The sequence below is a fragment of the Sminthopsis crassicaudata genome, chromosome 2 (assembly GCF_048593235.1).
Source record: "Sminthopsis crassicaudata isolate SCR6 chromosome 2, ASM4859323v1, whole genome shotgun sequence".
NCBI classification, from domain to species: domain Eukaryota; kingdom Metazoa; phylum Chordata; class Mammalia; order Dasyuromorphia; family Dasyuridae; genus Sminthopsis; species Sminthopsis crassicaudata.
In genome coordinates this window covers 567242965-567264332 of record NC_133618.1, presented here as the reverse complement: position 1 = coordinate 567264332, position 21368 = coordinate 567242965, and the positions used below count along the sequence as shown (strand labels likewise).

Here is a 21368-nt window from a genome sequence, read left to right as displayed (position 1 = left end):
GAACTCATACTCTTGTGGGAGACAACACATAAAAACTAGTAGCAAGGCAGATTAAAAAGCCTAGAAGTTGGAGCAGCTAGTTTGTGTAATGGGTAGAGCACTAGCCCTGAAGTCAGAAGGACCTGAATTCAAATACGGCTTCAGATATGACACTTCCTGCTTGTGTGATCCTAAGCAAGTCACTTAACCCCAATTACTTCAGAAAAGGAAGGAAGGAAGGAAGGAAGAGAGGGACGCAGGGAGGAAGGGAGGGAGGAAGGGAGAGAGAAGGAAGGAAAGAAGGAAGAAGGAAGGAAGGAAGGAAGGAAGGAAGGAAGGAAGGAAGGAAGGAAGGAAGGAAGGAAGGAAGGAAGGAAGGAAGGAAGGAAGGAAGGAAGGAAGGAAGGAAGGAAGGAAGAAGAAAGAAAGAAAGAAAGAAAGAAAGAAAGAAAGAAAGAAAGAAAGAAAGAAAGAAAGAAAGAAAGAAAGAAAGAAAGAAAGAAAGAAAGAAAGAAAGAAAGAAAGAAGAAGAAAGAAAGAGAAAGAAAGAAAAAGAAAGAAAGAAAGAAAGAAAGAAAGAAAGAAAGAAAGAAAGAAAGAAAGAAAGAAAGAAAGAAAGAAAGAAAAAAGAAAGAAAGAAAGAGACAGAGAGCGAGAGAGAGCGAGAGAGAGCGAGAGCGAGAGAGAGAGAGAGAGAGAGAGAGAGAGAGAGAGAGAGAGAGAGAGAGAGAGAGAGAGAGAGAGAGAGAGAGAGAGAGAGAGAGAGCTGGAAGTCAGAAAGATTCTGCTTCAGGGGTAGATGGAAAAGTCAAGTTAGATGACAGTAGAGGGCATAGAGGCTTAAAGGACATGAGATGCATCAGGAAGGGGGAAAAAAGTTCAGAGTTAGGGGTCCTCTTCTGGAAGGGAGTTGCTAACTTCCATCTAAGAGCAGTAAGTAAACCACACCAGCCGGAAGTAAGGGAGTTGGAGGTAACTACTCCCCAAACTGAATTTGGCCACGGTCTCTGATAGTGGCAGGGTTAGGTCCCCGTTTCCTGACTGCAGCCTCTTGTCCCGTAACTCCATTCCCGTTTATTGGAATTGGAGGACCTTCACACCGAAGGTCAGCTCTCACCTATTGGGCTAAATCCCTCGGTCACTTCCCTTGGGATAGTTTATTTGGCTCAAGCCCTTTCCGCCGAGTCCAGTTCTCGGGTTGAGGAAGAGGTGTTGCTAGAAAACTCTGAGATTTGTAACATTCAAGTAAAAAACTGGTCCAGATTTTATTATGTCTGATTGATAAATCTAAGGTCCTGTGGTTCTTTAGTTCCAGAGGAGAAAAACCGAGCCTAATATGGCAATGAAAGCCTTTGCAGTGATGTAATCGGAGGGGCTCCGGCAGCGGGAAACAGCCGAGGCCTTCTCAGAATCCCAGAGGCTGAGGGAAACTTAGGGATCACTAGTCCTGACGCCCTCACTTTACAGATGAGGAGTCAGCGCGCCGGACTTGACATGAAGCCCCGGGCTGGCGCCCCACACACACCTTTCTCAGGTGTATGACCAGGGGCCAGTCGTTTAACTCGTCCCTCATCTGCAAAATGGGGACAGTGCTGACCCGACTCTGACTCAGACAGGGAGGCTGGGGCTCCGGCTCCGGCGGCCGCACGCACCCCGTCCCGGCGCGGGGAGACCAAGGCCAGCCGGCCAGCGGGCGGGCGCTCGACTCCGCATTTCTTCTGTCTCCCCTTCCCGCAGGGGTCCGGGCCCGCTCGTGGCGCTTGGCCTCTACAGCCTGCTCCTCGCGGCCCTCATGACCACGGACCTCCTGCACTTCTGCTGGGACAGAGGCCGGGGCCGCCAGCCGCACACCTCCGGCCGCGCCAGCCGTCAGACGCGGCGTACGGGAATCCGGAGGGAAGCGGTGGAAAAGTACAGAGGCCGCGGAGCGCCGCGGCACCAGCTTCGCACCCGAGCAGGGTGGGGCCGAGGCGGCCGACGGGCGCGTTCCGCTCCCTGAGGGAGAGGAGCGGGGAAGCGAGGACTCCCGACAGGCGCGCCCTCGCTCCGGCGCGCTCTGGGGACTATACGTGCGCGCCCGTGCGTGCGGCGAGAGAAATCCCGTACAGGCGCCACTTCCGGCGCTGTGGGGCCCGAGTGGGGCGGGGCCGAGACGAGCTCTACGCGCGCGCTACTTAACCCGGTGGGGAGCGCTCACGCCCACTGCGTGCCAAGAGAGGGCGGGGCGAGGATTCCTGCAAGGTTCGGGCGACTGTCTGTCTGCACCTCAGCACTTTGTGAGCGGCGCGATGGAAGGAGCCGAGGTGAGTGCCGCGGGCCCTTAGGTTTCCCGGACTGATCCAACTCCACCTGGCCATGGTCGCCCATCTCTCCCTCTTTCTCCCGGCCCCCCGCTGCTCAGTCTCCTCTCCGTCCCCAGGTGAGCCCGGCGGCGCCTCTGCGGGAGGAAGGCAACGAGCTCTTCAAGGGCGGGGACTATGCGGGAGCCCTGTCCTCCTACACCATGGCCCTCAGCCTGGCAGCCACTCCCCAGGAGCAGGCCGTGCTGCATCGGAACCGGGCCGCCTGCCACCTCAAGTTGGTGAGTGACCACCGGGCCCGCGGAGCGTGAGGCACCCACTGTGTGCAGGGCTCAGAAGGCAGGCTCCGAAGTTAAGGAGGACGCGCCTCTGCCGCAGAGACAAGTTCCTTGGTCGCTTTGGACCTTTAAAGTGCCGTCCAGCTCCGAATTCCGAGCTCGTCATTGCACTGCTTGGCCAAGGGAGCTGCCAGTGCGCAGTCTTCCGGGAGAAAATCGAGCTAGTGAAGTCCAGAGCTAGCAGGGGTCTCGGAGAGCGGGCAGTCCGGACTGTCGTTCTAAAGATGTGGCAACTGTGGCCCAGAGAAGTGAAAAAATCTGACCAAGGTTCCAGAGCTTTAGTGGCGGAGCTGAAACTAAAAGCTCTTTCTACCGCACTAAGGGACTTTGGGCTTTAGGTTTGGAGATCGCTCAGATCTGGTCCTAAAGAGAACTCCCTGATCAATTACCTGGCCGTTCGCCCTTCTCCAGCTCCATTTGTAACAAACAGAAACTGAGGCTCCGATACTGTTGTAGATAGCGCTGCTTGTCTAGTAAAAGACAAAGCAGTTCCCCTTGCCCGTCCCTTCCATCATCCCTCCAACCCCCAAAGCTTAGCACCCAGTTACTTTTTCTTCTAATAAATTAAATGAGTAATTTCATCGTTTTTCTATTCTATAGGAAGATTATTCCAAAGCTGAAGCTGATGCATCCAAAGGTAGGCAAATGAGTCTTTATTATCAGGCTGTGGCATTTTTCTTAGGAAAGAGATTCACTGTATCTGTGGGGGCCGGTGCTGGTCACAAGGTTTTCTCCGCTCCTAGGACCACACTTTTCTTCTCTCTTTCCCACTTCCTGGGGCATTTCCTTTTCTGCAGCTGCCTCACCTTTTCTGATGCTGAAGTGCCAAGCCCTGCATCAGTCCCCTTCCACTTCTGGCCCTTGAGATCTTTCCTTGATGCTCTTCTCTGGACACGGTGGCCTCATGAGTGCTGACACAACTCCTATTTGTGCTCAGCCATTGCGACCGACGGTGGGGACGTGAAAGCGCTTTTTCGACGGAGTCAAGCACTAGAGAAACTGGGCCGCCTTGATCAGGCCATCCTTGACCTGCAGAGGTGTGTGAGCCTGGAACCCAAGAACAAAGTCTTCCAGGAGGCCCTACGGAGTCTAGGGGGCCACATTCAAGAGAAGGTATGGAAATGATTACAGAGGGGAAATGACTGCAAACGTGGCATGGTAGGAAAAGATCTGGGGGTCACAGTGAATCAGAAGCTGAACATAAGTCCTCAAGGTAGTTCTGAATTTTAAGTATGATAAGTTTTCACATCCTTATTATTTGTATACTTGTCTTATATCTTCTCCCGGACTGCCAACTGCAAGAGAGCAGAAACTATCTGTTTACACAATCTTTGTATGCTTTGCAGTGCTAAATCAGGGTCTTCTGTATATTTCTTGATTATTAGAGTGACAGAATCATAGAATTTTAGAGTGAAAAGGAACTTCAGCATCCATTTAATATAGTCATATCTGAAAAGAATTTTATCTATAACATATCTGATAAATGGACATCCACCCTATGCTTGAAGACTTTCAAGGAGAAAGACCCTACAGCTTCCTGAGGCAGCCCATTATATTTTTGGACAGGTCTGAATTTTAGGAAGTTCCTTCCTCCATTCCTCTCTTCCTCCCTCCCTTCTTCCCTTCCTCTCTCCATCCCTTCTTCTTTACCTCCCCCCCCCAGGCAATTACCCAGGGCCACACCTCTAGGAAGTTTTAAGTGACTCAGGCCAGATTTGAACTCAGATCCTCCTGACTTCTGGGCTGATGCTCTATCCACTATGCTACTTAGCTGCCCCAAGAAAATTTTTTTCCTGACAAGTATAAATTTGCTTCTTTTTATAATTTTCATACATTGTTCCTCATTCTGCTGTCAGAAGAAATCTGATCACTCTTCTTCTTGATAGCCCTCCAAGTACTTGAATATAGCTATCATTTCCTCTCTGAATCTTCTCCTTAAACTAAACTTCCCCAGTTCTTTCCTACAGTATAGACTGAGGGCCTTCCACTTTCTTTATTGCCCTCATCTTGACTGATACTCTCTGGTTTATCAATATGTATTTTATACTGTAGCACCTATAGTTGAATACAGTACTCCACTTTGATAAGTACTTTGATAAGTACAAAGACTCTCATTCTGGGAATCTATACCTCACTTAATGTTGCCCAAGTTCACATTAAATTTAGAGACTGCCATATCACACTGCTGGTAACTCATTTTGAGCTTTCATTACATCAAATTCCCACCCCAACTCTTATATTTTTCATATGAACTAGTGTCTAACCATGCCTCCTTGTATTGTACTTGTGAAGTTGATTTTTAATTGTGAAAATTTACATTTACCTCCATTGAATTGACCATTTTAGATTCAGACCAATGCTCTGTATCTCTTTGGATCCTGAATTTGTCATCCAGTGTGTTAATTATCCCAGCCAGCATATGTAATTTTGTTGAACCTATCATCTATGCCTTTAGTCAAGACATTTATAAAAATTCATTAGAACAGGTTCACACTCATAATATCTGGAAACATCCAAGTTGACATTGAATCATTAAAGATTAAAGATAACTTTTTGAGTTCTGGCTAGGTATAGAGAGTAGGCCTGTGATTTAATTGAAACAGGGAACTTCTACTACTGCCAATCACTACCTTCTCTGCAACTTACAAATTTAGAGAGTTACCTAAAATACTGATAGGTTGTGACTTGCCCAGGGGACATATAGCCAGTATATGTCACAGGTAAGTCATGAACATGGAACTTCCTGTTTTTCAGACCAGCTCTTTATCTGCTGTGCCATACTGCTTCTCCAGCACTTCTAGATCTAATTATATTATCATATAAATCAGTTCTTCCTTTTTCCCCCCCACAAAAACAGAATGCAATACTTATCATATGCTTGCTAAAAGCTAGGTATATTACATCTGTAGCATTCCTTTGATCCAGTTTAGTAACCCTGTTAAAAGGGAATTAGGTTGGTCCAGTATGACTTACTCTTGATGAAGCTATGCTCCTTGCTTTGTAATCACTGCTTTCTATGTCAGACATTCACTAATCATTTTATTAATGATCTGTTCCAAAATTTCCCAGCATTAAAAGTTGAGCTCATTGGCTTATATTTTACCAAACCTTTGATCTTGTCAAATATTATTGGCAGTGGCTTGATTATCACCATTTTTTCATTACCCAACTGGGTAGTTCATCTATGTCAGAGAACTTGAATTCATCAGGGGCAACTGGGTGCTATCTTAGTAACTTCTGACTTAACCTAGATTATCATCTCTGTTTTTGTTCTTTTATTTCCGATGCAAAGATCATGACAAAAGGAAAACCATAGGGGAGTACCTAGGACTAAAAGTACTTTCATAGATAAAAATGAAAAAACAAGGCAAACTAAATGATCAAAGTTAAGGAGATATTTGTAGTAATATACTTTTACCCATATTCATCTCTTTTTTTTAGAGTTCTAAGTTATAAGACCTCTTTGAGCATCCATTAAAAATATTTACTGTAGGTAATGATTCTATTATTCTTACTTAGACTTTGTCACACATAGGTATGAAGGTTGCAAGAGAACTAAACAATAATCTTCCTGCTAATAATATCCTACTTCAGCATAAATACAAGTTGCTATTGTTTAGTAGGATGTGTGACCTATAAGGAAAAGGAGCCCCTATAATGTCTGAGAGGGTCTGGTAGGCAAACATTTTCTTATTTAAAGAACCAGTTTAACCTGGTGGTCATTCCTAGCAGTGGAGATGCTTAAGTAGGCTCCTTAAAGGAAGGGATTAAAGGATACTGGATTGGAAAAGTAGTAGGAGAGGTAGATATCTATCCTTCATCCAAGAACTATGCAAGAGTGACTTTCTCTGTGCTTTCTTGGTTTTTCCAGGTTCGGTACATGTCTTCAACAGATGCTAAAGTGGATCAGATGTTTCAGATTTTACTGGATCCAGAAGAGAAAGGCACTGAAAAAAAACAGAAGGTATAAACCTGATACAGTCAATATTGGGGCAAAACTTGTCCAGTGCTCTTTTCATATTAGAGTTTGCCATGGGTGCTTTTGACATCTGTATATTGTTTCTTAAGATATTTGGATAACTGGTAGCCTCAATTCCAGAAGTTTTACTTTTTGTTGTTTATTCCTCTCCAATGTCTAATAATGGATAAATTGGTTCTCCGCTACATGTCTCTTTCTGATCTGGTTTATCATAGTAGAGCTGAGGGCAGAGATTATTACTGGGCTTTTGGTTTGAGTATCCTTTGAATACTTTCCCAAAGGAGATAGTGGGTTCCTTTTAGAAGGCAAAATAGTACATCAAATTTATTTTTCTCATTTGTAACTATGTTCAAAAAATTATCCAACTGTGCATACCCTTTGATCCAGCACTACTGGGCTTATATCCCAAAGAGATCTTAAAGAAGGGAAAGTGACCCATATGGGCAAAAATGTTTGTGGCAGACCTTTTTGTAGTAGCTAGAAACTGGAAACTGAGTGGATGCCCATCAGTTGGAGAATGGCTGAATAAATTATGGTATATGAATGTTATGGAATATTACTGTTCCGTAAGAAATAACCAGCAGGAAGATTTCAGAGAGGCCTGGAGAGACCTGCATGAACTGATGCTAAGTGAAATGAGCAGAACCAGGAGATCATTATACACGGCAACAAGACTATACAAAGATCAATTCTGATAGACATGGTTGTCTTCAACAGTGAGATGATTCAAACTAGTTCCAATTGTTCAGTAATGAAAAGCGTCATCTACACCCAGAGAGAGAACTATGGGAAATGAATGTGGACCACAGGATAGCATTTTCACTCTTTCTATTATTGTTTGCTTGCATTTTTGTTTTCCTTCTCAGGTTTTTTCTTTCTTGATCCGATTTTTCTTGTGCAGCAAGATAACTGTATAAATATATATATATATATATATACAAATATTGTATTTAACATATACTTTATTTTATTTATTTATTTATTTATTTTTGAGGCTGGGGTTAAGTGACTTGCCAGGGTCACACAGCTAGGAAGTCTTAAGTGTCTGAGACCAGATTTGAACTCTGGTCCTCCTGAGTTCAAGGCTGGTGCTCTATCCACTGTGCCACCTAGCTGCCCCTAACATATACTTTAACATATTTAACATGCATTGGATTACCTGCCATCTGAGGAGGGGGTGGGGGGAAGGAGGGGAAAATTTGGAACAAGTTTTTCAAGGGTTAGTGTTGAAAATTTACCATACGTTTTGTAAATAAAAAAACTACAATAATTTTTTAAATCTATTAAATTTAATTTATTAATTTTAAAAAAGTTTTAAAAATCATTTTTCTCTCTTTAACTACTTTCATCCTTTATTTACCTAATGCAAAAGAGGGCAATTGTCAAGTATAGGTAGAGATAAGAGATATATAGAGTACAAGAGCTATTTTGGAAAGACAGAAGATTTCAGGAAATACTTGGGGGAAGAAGCTACCAGTAATTCCTGTAATTCAAGGAAGGATATGATCTCCTGGTTGGTCTGTAGAGTTTGATGTGAAGAGAGAACATAACCTATATCTCCCAATGTCTAGCACTTTGTACTGCACAATCCTGCTTCTGGCCTGTGGTTATTTCTAGGCTGCTGGGATCCTTGGATCCGTGGACTAAATTTTGAATATTTTTTCTTTTTCCTTTGCTATAGGCTTCTCAAAATCTTGTTGTACTAGCACGAGAAGATGCTGGGGCTGAGAGAATCTTCCAGAGTAATGGGGTCCAGCTCTTACAACGCCTTTTAGACACAGGAGAGACAGACCTGATGTTAGCAGCTCTACGCACATTGGTTGGAATATGCTCTGAGCATCAGTCACGGGTAAGTATGGAGAAATTATTGAAAACTGTACTTAACTAAATTAACTGCTTCTCTTAATCAGAGAGTTCTCCTAAATGTTCAAGTGGACTGAGAATGGAGATAGGTTGATGTGTTCCTTAGGATAAGCTATTAAAACAAGTTTGAACTGTTTCTGTATTTCAGTTTCAAGTTCATTCTAGGTTAGAATTTATAAAACTTGCCCTGTCCCAACTTCAACTTCAGTAATATCCAAGAGTAGACTTGTTAGGGGGCTCATCCAGACCTCTGGACTAGAGAGATCATCTCTTATTTAACTCCAGATCTCTAGGGCTAATCTGAAATTTTGGTGACTGAGATGAGGAGTAAGGAGTTCTTTGGCCTGGCATTCATCTAAATAGTGTGCTAGTTGTTGCATAGCATCCCTGGGAGAAAGAAACTGAAGTAGATGCTGGGAAACAGGAAAGCCTACATGAAATAGAGTAGCAAGGAACCATTATAGAACTGCCCTGAAATTTTTTTTTTTTTTTTTTGAAAACCTGTATTTACAGAATAATCCTAATATATTTTGGTAGCATTACACTCAGGACAGTTCTCACTTTTGTCTTCACTTAGACCAGACTTTTTCTAAGATTTCTTGATTTGTCATGACCTTTTATTTTATAGTAAGGACTATTAATAGGAATGGTTCTCAAACTGAAGTACTTGTTTCTTCTGTTATAGACAGTAGCAACCCTAAGTGTGCTGGGCACTCGTCGAGTAGTGGCTATGCTTGGGGTCAAGAACCAGTCAGTGTCCCTTGCTACTTGCCACCTACTGCAAGTCATGTTTGATGCTCTCAAGGAAGGAGTAAAGAAAGGTTTCCGAGGAAAAGAAGGTGCTATCATTGTGGGTGAGTCAATCAGTTTTTATTTGGTTTTTTTCCCCCATGGTGCTTCATTGTTATAGATTATATAAAGAGCCCACTTGATGGTATAGATATACTTATGGATGTGTCCTGATTATAACTCATTGCTTGGAGTTCTAAGCAATAAGGGGAACTTGAGAACCAAATAAGAGAGCTCTGGGAGAAACAAAGGCCCTTAACAGAAATGGAGATATGTCCAGATCTCAACAATACACATTCTGTCCTATTAGTTCCCTTTCTCTACCCTTTTCTTTTTCCTCTTAGCCTCTTTACTAGGTTGTTTCATAAGTATAGCATTCACATTGACTACTATGCACTATTGAACATTTTTTTGTTTTTGCAGATCCTTCTAGGGAACTGAAGTTATTGATCAGTAACCTTTTAGAGTTACTGACTGAAGTGGGCGTTTCAGCCCAAGGTCGAGATAACGCCTTAACTCTCCTGATTAAGGTGGTTCCTCGGAAGTCACTTCGAGATCCCAACAATAGCCTCACTCTTTGGGTCATTGACCAAGGTAAGAGATTCAAATTTAGAGAAATTTCTTTGATAGTCTGTTTGGTATCTGTCCTTTTTGCTTATATAAGGTCAGCTGATAGTCTTTCTTGTCTAACCCTGAGCTGGGTATTGCTAGTAATAATAATAATTTAAGCTTATATAATAATGTTTTGTTAATTGAAAAAAATTGTAACATTATATTTTGTTTTTATATTGCCTTCATTTTCAAACAGATGCCATTCTTATAATGAAAAATTTAAAGGAGGGTTGAAGGAACATGGGCAAAAACATTGATCAGAAAAACCCCAATTCTGACAGCATATGCCCCTATCTCTACAAAGAAGGAAAGAACATTTTTATTCACTTCTTTGGGGCCAAAATTGGTCATTAAAATTATATAACCTTTAGTTTCTTTTTTAAAATCTTTTTTTCCATTTGCATATATTTTAACTTATTTGCTTATTAAACAAGATCTGCTGTCTTGGGGAGATAGGAGGTAAAGGAAGGAGGGAGAAAATCCAGAATACATAGTTTTAAAAAAAAGAATGTTGAAAACTATCTTTACATGTACTCAGAAAAATAAAACTGTTTTAAAGAGTATGTAAATAACTAATAAAACATACAATTGAAAAAACTTTCCATTTATATTATGTGTATTTATTACCTGGTTTTCTCTATATCTGTTTAAATGTTTACTATGCTTTTCTGAATTTTTCATATTCATTATTTCTTGTAGCACAGTAATATCCATCCCATTCATATACCACAATTTGTTTAACCATTCCCCAGTTGATGGCTATCTAATTTGTTTTTAGTTATATGCAATGTCTACAATAATGTAAATGGAAGGAACAAATAATGTAAATGGAATGTATTATTATCATAACCTGGCTGATCTATGAAGAAGGGAAGGGAAATGTCCCTTCCTCCTTGGTTGACCAAAATTAGGAGATAGTAGTTGTAGAACATGGCATGTGCTGTCAAATTCAGTTGGTATGATGGTTAGTTTGTTGAACTGCTTTTTTGGTTATTTTGTTAGAAGACAGTTTCCTGAAATGAATGTAACACATGTGCAAAAATGTTTGTGGCAGCCCTTTTTGTAGTGGCAAGAAATTGGGAACTGGATGCCCATCAATTGGGGAATACTGAATAAGTTATGGTATATGAATGTTATCGAATATTATTGTTCTATAAAAAACAATCAGCAGGATGATTTTAGAGAGGCCTGGCGAGACTTACGTGAACTGATGCTAAGTGAAGTGAGAAGAACTAGGAGATCATTGTACACAGCAATAACAAGATTATACAATGATCAGTTCTAATAGATATTTCAACATTGAAATGATTCAGGTCTGCTCCAATGATCTTGTGATGATGAGAGACATCCACACCCAGATAGAGAAACTGGATAGATAGGAAACATAGTATTTCACTCTTATTGTTGTGGTTTGCTTGAATTTTTTTGTTTTTGTTTTTTTGGGTTTTTTTTTTATCAGATGTTTCTTATGTAGCAAGATAATTGTATAACTATGTATGCCTATTTTGGATTTAACATATTGGATTACATGCCATCTAGGGGAGGAGGTGAGAGAAAGGGGAGGAAAAATTGGAACACAAGATTTTTCCAAGGGTCAATGTTGAAAAAAATTGCATATGTTTTGAAAACAAAAAACTTCAATAAAAAGAAGAAATGAAGATGATATAAAAACAAAAGATGTCAATAATAATTACATTTTAAGTATTGCTATAAATGTTTTGTATTTTATTTAGTCAGGCAATAAGTATTTTTAAAAATAATTCAATAGTATTTTGTTTTCCAAATATTTGTAAAGATAATTTTCAACATTTACCCTTTTAAGACTTTGTATTCCAAATTTTTCTCTCTCCTTCCCTTAGCTTCCCTCTCCCCAAAGACAAGAAATAATCTGATGGAGGTTAGATAAGTGCAATTCTTTTAAATATGTTTCCATATATGGCATGTTGTGATGAGAAATTAAGTCAAAAAATAAAAAACCATGAGAAAGAAAAAAACAAACAAAAAGTGACAATATTTTGCTTTGATCCATATCTCTCCATAGAGCTTTCTCTCTGGATACTCATGGAATTTTCCATCCCAAATCAATAAGGAAGGCAATAAGCATTTATTACCCTGTATTAGACATTGTGGTAAGGGCTGGATTTGAAGAAAAGCAAAAAACAATTCCTGCTCTCAAGGAACTTAATTCTAGAGTGGAAGAAAACTTGTAAATAACTAAATACACACAAGGTACATACAGAGTAAATGGAAAGAAATCTGAGTACCTTGGTAGCTGGGGAACCTGGGAAATGCCTCCTGAAGAAGGTTGAATTTCATCTGCATCTTGAAGGATGCCTGGGAAACTAAGAGGCAAAGGACTAAGAAAGAAAACATTCTGGGCATGGGGGATGGCTAATTCCAAGGCACAGAGGTAAGAAATGGAGTGTTATATTCAAGTAGACCGTGGGAATAAAATATAAGAAGACTAGGAAGGTAGGAGATTATAAGGAACTTTTTAAGTGTTATATTCAATTGTATTAATGGAAATTCCATTGTTGTCTTTTTACTGTGATTCTGGCTTTGCCAGAACTACTGTTTCCAGTGCCTGCCAATCTGTGTGTTTCCAAACTTGTGCAGCGTTCCTTCCTGAAACAATGTCTCTGCCACTCCAGCTTGCTATGTGGAAATCTATTCCTTATGACCTTATACAGTCAGCAATTGTGTCTAAATAAAGTCCTTTTCAGGTTTAAAAAAGATTCTGGAAGTGGGAGGTTCAGTTCAGGATTCTCCTGGAGATATTGCTGTGACAGAGAATAGCCGGATGAGTGCTTCCGTTCTCCTTAATAAGCTCTTTGATGATCTGAAGTGTGATGCAGAGAGAGAAAATTTCCACCGACTCTGTGAAAGTTACATCAAGTAAGAAAACATTCACAAACGTATTTCCCGGGGCAGGGCTTTAAGTGTAGAGTAGCTTTGGAAGAGAATAGCAGGGTCTAGAAAATAACCCCAGGTTCATGTCCCCATCTCCGCATAACTTCATGACAGAGAAGTTTCTTTTTTTGACTTCAGAAGATGTTCATCTTTTATGTCTGTGTCATGTCTAGAAGTAGATGGTCTGTCTTAGATTCTTAGATGACTAAGCCACCATAGTTAGAGCCAAAGTTCTTTCACATTCCTATTTTTTTCTTACTTTTATTGTTCAAGTGTCCTCTTCTCTGAGGATCCTCATAATAAAGGAGTAATCTAGAAGATTATTCAGGGAGGAATAACAAAATGGGGGAGCTCTGGTCTGCACATGACCATCAGATCTCTTTTCCCCAGGAGCTGGTTCGAGGGCCGAGGGCTGGAAGGGAAGCTACGGGCTATTCAGACGGTCTCCTGCCTCCTGCAGGGCCCTTGTGAAGCTGGCAACCGGGCCCTGGAACTGAGTGGTGTCATGGAGAGTGTGATTGCCCTGTGTGCCTCGGAAAATGAGGCAGAACAGCTGGTAGCTGTGGAGGCATTGATCTACGCAGCTGGCAAGGCTAAGCGGGCCTCATTTATTACTGCCAATGGTGTTTCCCTTCTTAAGGATCTTTACAAGCGAAGTGAAAAGGACAGCATCAGAATTCGGGCCCTAGTGGTGAGGCTGGACTCTGGCAATGGGAGAAACAATCCTGTTTTCACTTTCATCAAATATGTATTAATATATATTTATTCAAGAACCTGACAATATAGCTAGGGAGACATCCATTAAAAAAAATAACATTGCAAAATAATTAAACCAAATGTCATTTAAAGATCATAACCCATTTTATGCCTAAGGAAACAATTTCAGAAAGGTGAAATGGCCTGCCCATGGTAACACAATTAGTATGTGACAAAGTTGGGATTTGAACTTAGGTATTCTGACTGAGGCAGAGCAATAAATGCTACAATGGTGAAAGGGAAAGTTAGGGTTAGCCAGGAAGGTTTTGTGGTAAAGGTAAAAACACATACTGGGTTTTAGATGAATCAAGTCTTCACCAGGAGCAGCTTTTGTGAGGGGAGTTATTTTTCCCAATATTAGTATCTGGATGTTTTTAGTATATATAGGCAACATTAGCATTGAGCAGTTTTTAAACATTCTTATATGATGGGCTCCGTTACAGTTCAGAACAGCTTATTTCTTAGAGTATTTTTTAGAATTTCTTAGAATAATATTTTTAAGTATACAAGACAGGAAAATACAAAGTAAACCAATTATATTGAAGTTAAAGATGTAATTTTTCACCATCCTCCTCACCTCCCATGAAATCTCTGCATAGTTTCCATGGAAGTCCATCTATCTCAGATTAATAACTGTTAGTGTAGGGGAAAAAAATCATAAAGTCTGGATTCAGATCTTCATTCTTCTCATTAGTATTACTTTACACAGGTTGTTTCACCTCATAATGAGCCAGTTCTATTTGTAAAATGAGGACAGTAAAACTTATCTTGCTTCTCCCAGAATTATTGTAAGGGCCAAATGAGATTATATTTACAAAAGATCTAAAGATAGCTAAAGCTTTTTTTTTGCTTTATTTTTTAAATAGTTATTTAAATAAAGATAGCTAATTTTGAAAGAGCTAAAGCTATCTGTAACTGTAAATTAATTTTTAAAAAATAACTAAATCTAGTCATTCTTCTTCTGGGGTATTTGCTTTCTACAGGTTTATTATTCAGAATTTATTTGGAGTTTCTATTCCCACAAATCTCCAGGCCAAAAACTGGTAGTTTGTTTTTGTTTTTGTTTTGGGAATTTTTTTTTCACAGTGTATATGCATGAGTAATTTTTTTTTAATATTATCCCTTGTATTCATTTTTCCAAATTATGCCCCCCTTCCTCCATTCCCTCCCCCCGATGACAGGCGATCCCATACATTTTACATGTGTTACAGTAAAACCTAGATACAATATATGTGTGTAAATACCATTTTCTTGTTGCACATTAAGTATTAGATTCCGAAGGTATAAGTAACCTGGGTAGCTAGACAGTAGTGCTAACAATTTACATTCACTTCCCAGTGTTCCATCTCTGGGTGTAGTTATTTCTGTCCATCATTGATCAACTAGAAGTGAGTTGGATCTTCTTTATGTTGAAGATATCCACTTCCATCATAATATATCTTCATACAGCATTGAAGTGTACAGCGATCTTCTGGTTCTATTCATTTCACTCAGCATCAGTTGCTGTAAGTCTCTCCAAGCCTCTCTGTATTCCTCCTGTTGGTCATTTCTTACAGAACAATAGTATTCCATAACCTTCATATACCATAATTTACCCAACCATTCTCCAATTGATGGGCATCCATTCAACTTAAAAACTGGTAGTTTTTAAAGGGAAAGTTAGTGCCGTGTATTTAGAACTAAGATTGAATGCTATATAAGTTGTGGATACACTGATCTCAGACACTTAATACTTCCTAGCTGTGTAACCCTGGACAAGTCACTTAACCCCAATTGCCTCATCAAAAAACAAAAAAAAAGGCAAGTGGAAGTTGTGGATACAGGACCTACAATTGCTGACAACCGAGTTCTTCTCCTCTAGATACCCACTATAGGGTATCTTTTAGACACCTGAATGAATATCCTACCAAAATGAATGACATCAAGTGCTGATGATTTGTGATAGCAGACTTCTTAGGTTTTGTAAAACCTTTTGGTCTCTTTGATCTTCAAGGAAATGTCATAGAACACCCCAATAAGCACCTCAAAAGTTTTATAAGACTGAAATAGAATAGGCAAATCCCTTCCTATATCCCATAGAGCCTATCAAAAATTGTATTTTCTTTATTCTTTCAGGGGCTCTGTAAGCTAGGATCAGCTGGAGGAACTGATTTTAGCATGAAGCAGTTTGCAGAAGGCTCCACCCTTAAGCTGGCCAAGCAGTGTCGAAAGTGAGTTTGACAGGTTTATGAATCCAAGTGTCATTGCCCATTCAATCCAGCTTAGTTAAATAAATTTTATGGAAAGAATAGGGTTATAGATCTTTGTTGAAGAGTGACACGAATGTAGACAAGACAGTCTTCTGTATCCTTTTTTTTTTTTTAAAGCTTTTCAATCTTTCTATTTCATATATTTGTCTGTTGTAGACAAACCCCCTCTAAGAGCATTAGAATACATAAACCAGATATGCTTGGGTTTTCCTCGTAAATCTTAACTCAAACTGAATTTATTGATGGTCTCTTTACCTATTACCTCCAGGTGGTTGTGTAATGATGGAATTGATTCAAGCACACGGCGCTGGGCAGTGGAGGGCCTTGCCTACTTGACTTTTGATGCAGATGTGAAAGAAGAGTTTGTAGAAGATGAAGCAGCTTTGAAGGCCATGTTCCAGCTCAGTAAGGTAATCTAAGTTTTCAGCCTGGCAGTGTTGAGGAGCTTCCATACAAGAACTTGTTCATTCTCTTCCCAGAATTACTTCAATCTCACCCTCCTTCCTCCCTCCCCTTCCCCCCTTGCTTGGCTGGCTTGAAATTAATGGAAGGATTATATTATGTCTCTTCTAGCAAGACTTAACAAAGTATTTTTGGCTACTGTTTTTGGAATCTAGCAAACAGAAGCCATTCTCCTAAGGTAGTTTTACTCTGTTGAATAAGGTGCTCTTTTAGTTTCCATTGTATGCAACTCAAGAAATTTTAGAAATTGGACTACTATTGATGAGGATAGTAAACTAATGTTTACTTTTATAAAAACCTGAGACCATTTTTCCCTTTGGGAATAATAAATTAATATTATTTTTGGGCACAAAGAAATTGCTAAAAGGGTGACCCGATTTTTCTTAGTTGAATTTTGGATTAAGCAGTACATGTAGAGATTAAGCAGTACATGAACGATGCCTATTTCTAAGGGTAGAACTTTGTACCTGACTTTTTGTGGCTTTTCTAGTGTTTTCTAACATTTTCTAATCTGAAAAATGTTTCCTCTGAAATAGTATTTTGTGTGGTTAATCTCCAGGGATTTTCTCCAAAGACAGATCTAGTTAAATCCCTTTTCTGTTCTTTGCAGTTGGAGGACAGGTCAGTACTTTTTGCTGTGGCCTCAACATTAGTGAACTGTACCAATAGCTATGACCATGAAGAACCTGACCCCCAGATGTTGGAGTTGGCTAAGTATGCTAAACAACACGTACCTGAGCAGCACCCTAAGGTGAGCGGGGTCAAGTGAGAGACTCAGTTGGGCATTTTAAATCACAGGAGCATTAGGCTAAAAGGGATACAGAATCCCTAACTTTAGGCACTATTATTCCCAAATCATAAGAATTTTAGAGTTGAAAAAGATCTTGAAATAACAGTTGGTTCAAAGTTATCAACTTGTAGTTAAGGTAATAAGGAACGTCAAAAAGTTAAATTATCCTAAACAAATTAGTGTTTGCTGTTTTTAAAGATTAACTGGGAAAGATTTCTCTATTTTGGTAATTCGTGTTTAACAATTCATTATCACTAAATTCTTTTCTTTTTAATTGTTTACTAGTATTTAATAGCTCTATTGACATTAAGAATGGGGTGCTGTATATGGTATTTGTTCGTTGTGGTTTTCTGATGAACTCTAATTTTTCCCCAGGATAAACCAAGCTTTGTTCGATCTCGAGTAAAGAAGTTGCTTACAGCTGGTGTAGTATCAGCTCTCACATGCATGGTGAAGAATGAAAATCCAGTGCTCACCAATTCCTGCCGAGAGCTGCTCTCCAGGTGCTCCAGGGGAGAGGGATAGATAACTCATTCAGGGCTAAGAGATGATTAGGTGTTAGCTATTCTTAGGGTTTTATTTCCTCACACAAGAAAATCTTTGCTTGGGTCAAACTCAATAGAACTGATCATTTGACTGTTTAGCTAGCACAAGAACAAAAAAATTAGGCCTCACACTCTAAGCTATGACTGAATTAGGTTTCTACTCAACAGGGTCTTTCTAGCACTGGTAGAAGAAGCAGAAGACCGTGGGAGTGTTGTTGCTCAGGGAGGGGGCAAGGTAAGCTACCATTGGGTGGTTACTTTCTTCTGCTGACCTTTGACCATTAGCTGTAAAAGTGACACTATTTACTAGAGAAAAAGGCTTATAGAGCCAGAATTTTAGCAGTTAAAAGGGATCTTCTCAGACCATCATGTCTTTTACAAACCACACAAGGAAACTGAGGTCAAAATTAACATTTTTGACCAAGACCTCATGACTCTTACAACATTTTGCAGTGTGGCTTTTTCGTGTTCAGAAACTTACCAAAATTCTATTCTGTGTTAAACTGCATAACTTTGAAAATCACAATATACTTACTCCTTGTTCTGGGAATTTTACTTTGGCCTTAGGTCCAAAACAAGAAAATCTTGACTGAAGAGCATAATTTCAGTCTGTATTCAACAGTGAGCTTTCATTTATTTGTATGGTAGATCATATACATTTGTAGCTTATTATTTGAATGTCATCACCAAATAAAATGAGTGTTTCCATATACAATGTACATTGTACCCCTAACATATTTTGCTAGATTTCTTGAACAAAGATTATATCCTTAAGCCCAATTAAGCATCTTAAGAAAATCTCTGCCAAGTTATAAGAGGAACTGAAAAACATTTTGAACAAATTAATGCAGACCCAGCCACCAGTATTGAAAAAACTATTTCAAGTTTATCCCTTTACTGAAAAGGAGTTATTATTGGTACATTTATAAAGTGTTCTGTCTAGAAGAAAGTCTTAAAATCAGAACTAGGTTTAGGTCTTGTCTGATACTTGTTATTTCACTGATCAGCTGACTTACTCTGTCATTTTTCTCATCTTAAAATGAGGATATTATCATGTGTTTCCAAAACCAAATGACATAAATACTTGAATGTAAACTGTTATTTTATAGCATATTTACATTAACACATACAGTTATAAGGTATTTTCCTAAACTTTGAATTTTAGTTCCTAATAACATTTTTTGGGGGGACCATATTGCTTTTCAGGCTTTACTGCCGCTTGCCCTGGAGGGCACAGATATTGGGCAGACTAAAGCAGCACAGGCTCTTGCCAAGATCACCATCACCTCTAACCCTGAAATGACATTTCCTGGAGAACGAGTATGTTTTTTTCCTCTCTTTTTTCTACTTTAACTTCTTCACCTTCAGTGTTGGAATGAATGTAATGCACTTAATGTAATCCTACTTCATTGTATCTCCAGAGAGATATTTTCTGAGGTAAGGGAATAAAGCTCTAACATGCCAGTATTTTGTGTCTCAGGTCTATGAGGTTGTCCGCCCCCTCGTCTCCCTGTTACATCTCAACTGCTCAGGACTTCAGAACTTTGAGGCACTTATGGCTTTAACCAACCTTGCAGGGATCAGTGAGAGGCTTAGGTAAGATGAATGTCCCTATGTCAGCAAAGTGAATCTCTTATTCTTGCTTTTTAGCTTACTTAAATCCTGCTGCATTGATGAACCAGAGCTAATAGGAAATTGAAATCTCTGAATTTTAGCAAGTGATGATGAGCTTCTGTTGGAAAATGGAGGTTTTCACTACCACTGAGTAAAATCTCTGGCCTAGGAATACTGAGTTGAATATGATAAGAGAGGGATGTATGTGGTGGGACCTTCAAATTGCTGGTCTCTGCTCCCACAGGCAGAAAATCCTCAAGGAGAAGGCAGTGCCAATGATTGAGGGCTACATGTTTGAGGATCACGAAATGATCCGCCGAGCAGCCACTGAGTGCATGTGCAACATGGCCATGAGCAAGGAGGTAAGGCTGTAGAGGGAGAGGCAGGGAAATGACAGATTCCATGCGTAGGGTGTTCTCATAATAAGAGCTGAAGTTTATATAGCTTATTAAAAGATTTTTACATACCTTGTCTCTGGTACTGAAAACACACCTCTGAGGCACTAAAGACATTGTCATACCATCATATTATGGTTCTTCACTTTCTGCATCGTGCTTCATGCACCCAGTGCCTGTGCACGTGGAACACAAATGTAGAAGCAGCTATCCCTGGCTGGAAAGGCAGCCAACTTAGGGAGGGTATCTGGCCTCCCATCACAAGGCATGAATCTGATGATTATAGTTGCTGGTCTCCAATGTTTTCTAACTCCAGTGTGAGTATTCTTTCCAGTCTATCATTTATGTAAACTGCACATAAAAGTTGACTATTTTTTTAAGAAGGCATGCTCTTTTCACTACACTAGGCTGTTGGTTATTCTTCACCGAGTTTTCCCATCTTAGGTGCAAGATTTGTTTCTGGCTGAAGGTAATGACCGACTGAAGTTACTGGTGCTGTATAGTGGAGAAGAAGATGAACTGCTCCGCCGGGCAGCATCGGGCGGACTCGCCATGCTGACCTCCCTGCTGCCTCCTCTTTGCATACGAATCACCCAAGTGGTGAGTGTTGTCCTAGGCTCAGTACTTGTAGGCTCCTGTAGGTCTACTGTGCTGTGAGAGTGAGGAGAACCCACTTCTGTGTTGGCACCTTCTCTCTCAGGGCTAACTTGTGACCACCAGGTCTTTTTCCTGTTTCCTAGACAACCCATTGGCTAGAGATCCTACAAGCCCTGCTTTTGAGTCCTAACGTGGAACTGCAGCACCGTGGTGCTGTAGTGGTGCTGAACATGGTGGAGGCGTCAAGGGAAATCGCAGTGAAGCTAATGGAAAGTGAGATGTTGGAGATCCTCTCTGTGCTGGCCAAGGGTGAGGCAGGGCCAGTCACCAGGGCAGCAACTGCCTGTCTTGCAAAGGCCGTGGAATATGGACTTATCAAACCCAACAAGGAGGAAGAGTGAGCTGGGGTTCATGTCATTAGAGCCTTTCAGCCTTTGGTTCTTCACCTTCTGCATCATGCTTAATGCATAAAGTGCCTGTTGCTGCACATGGAACAAAGATGTAGAAGCAGCTACTACTGGCTGGAAAGGCAGCCAAATTAGGGAGAGTGTCTAGCTTCCTCCTGTCACAAGGCAGCTTTTTGGCCCACAACTGCATGTAATAGGTTTCCCCCAGGGGACAATCACATGTGGGTATCTGGGAAGGGCAGCGAGTGGACCATCACTACCATCAGTCCTGTGGTTCTCCAGCACCCTAAAAGGGATTCCAGGATGACTACTTCTGCGTGAGCATCACCTGCTTCCAACAACATAATAAAATGTGTGAAATTCTCCACTTGTGGCTTGTTTATAGAAAAAGAAAGTGTTCTGGTACCTGGAATTGTACTGGATGGATTCATGAATAGATTTACTCTATACTCTATACGTAAAAAAGTTTTTACATAAGAAAGTTAAATATAGGTTATATAAAATCCCTCCTTTTCTAATTTTTATATGTTCAAGTGATGAATTTCCTAGCTTATTCCATCAAGGAATATGGCATGATCTAGTAGCTACCACTGCCATCACTTCTCTCTGAGGAATGAAAAAAATCCCCTTTCCTTTTTAATTCATCCAGGACAAGATTAGTAGGTTTTTAATTCCTCCATCCATATATTAGTTTTAAATTTCCTTTTCTATGAACTTTTTGAAGGCAGGGACTTTCACTTTACACTTTTTATTACTATCATCAGTTGTATACAACAAATGCTT

The 21368-nt window shown here is 40.3% G+C and overlaps 1 protein-coding gene across 1 annotated transcript; it reads left to right on the top strand.

The window, feature by feature from the left end:
- Nucleotides 1-1369: 1369 nt before the first annotated feature.
- UNC45A (unc-45 myosin chaperone A) lies at nt 1370-20950 on the top strand. Its single transcript, XM_074295191.1, has 20 exons — nt 1370-2282; nt 2399-2560; nt 3218-3254; nt 3555-3730; nt 6489-6581; nt 8278-8445; nt 9145-9313; nt 9672-9842; nt 12584-12755; nt 13161-13461; nt 15642-15736; nt 16044-16185; nt 16848-16988; nt 17403-17530; nt 17741-17807; nt 18779-18892; nt 19053-19168; nt 19431-19548; nt 20026-20181; nt 20322-20950. Exons 1-20 carry the CDS (start codon nt 2268-2270, stop codon nt 20577-20579), a joined length of 2799 nt encoding a protein of 932 aa, XP_074151292.1. The 5' UTR covers nt 1370-2267; the 3' UTR covers nt 20580-20950.
- The last annotated feature ends 418 nt before the right edge of the window (nt 20951-21368 follow it).

Bases quoted from the DNA above. Each gene is read 5' to 3' on its own strand.
- UNC45A (XM_074295191.1), top strand. The intron at 12,756-13,160 runs GTAAGAAAACAT...TCTTTTCCCCAG, and splicing joins CTCTGTGAAAGTTACATCAA to GAGCTGGTTCGAGGGCCGAG. The intron at 18,893-19,052 runs GTATGTTTTTTT...TTTGTGTCTCAG, and splicing joins TGACATTTCCTGGAGAACGA to GTCTATGAGGTTGTCCGCCC.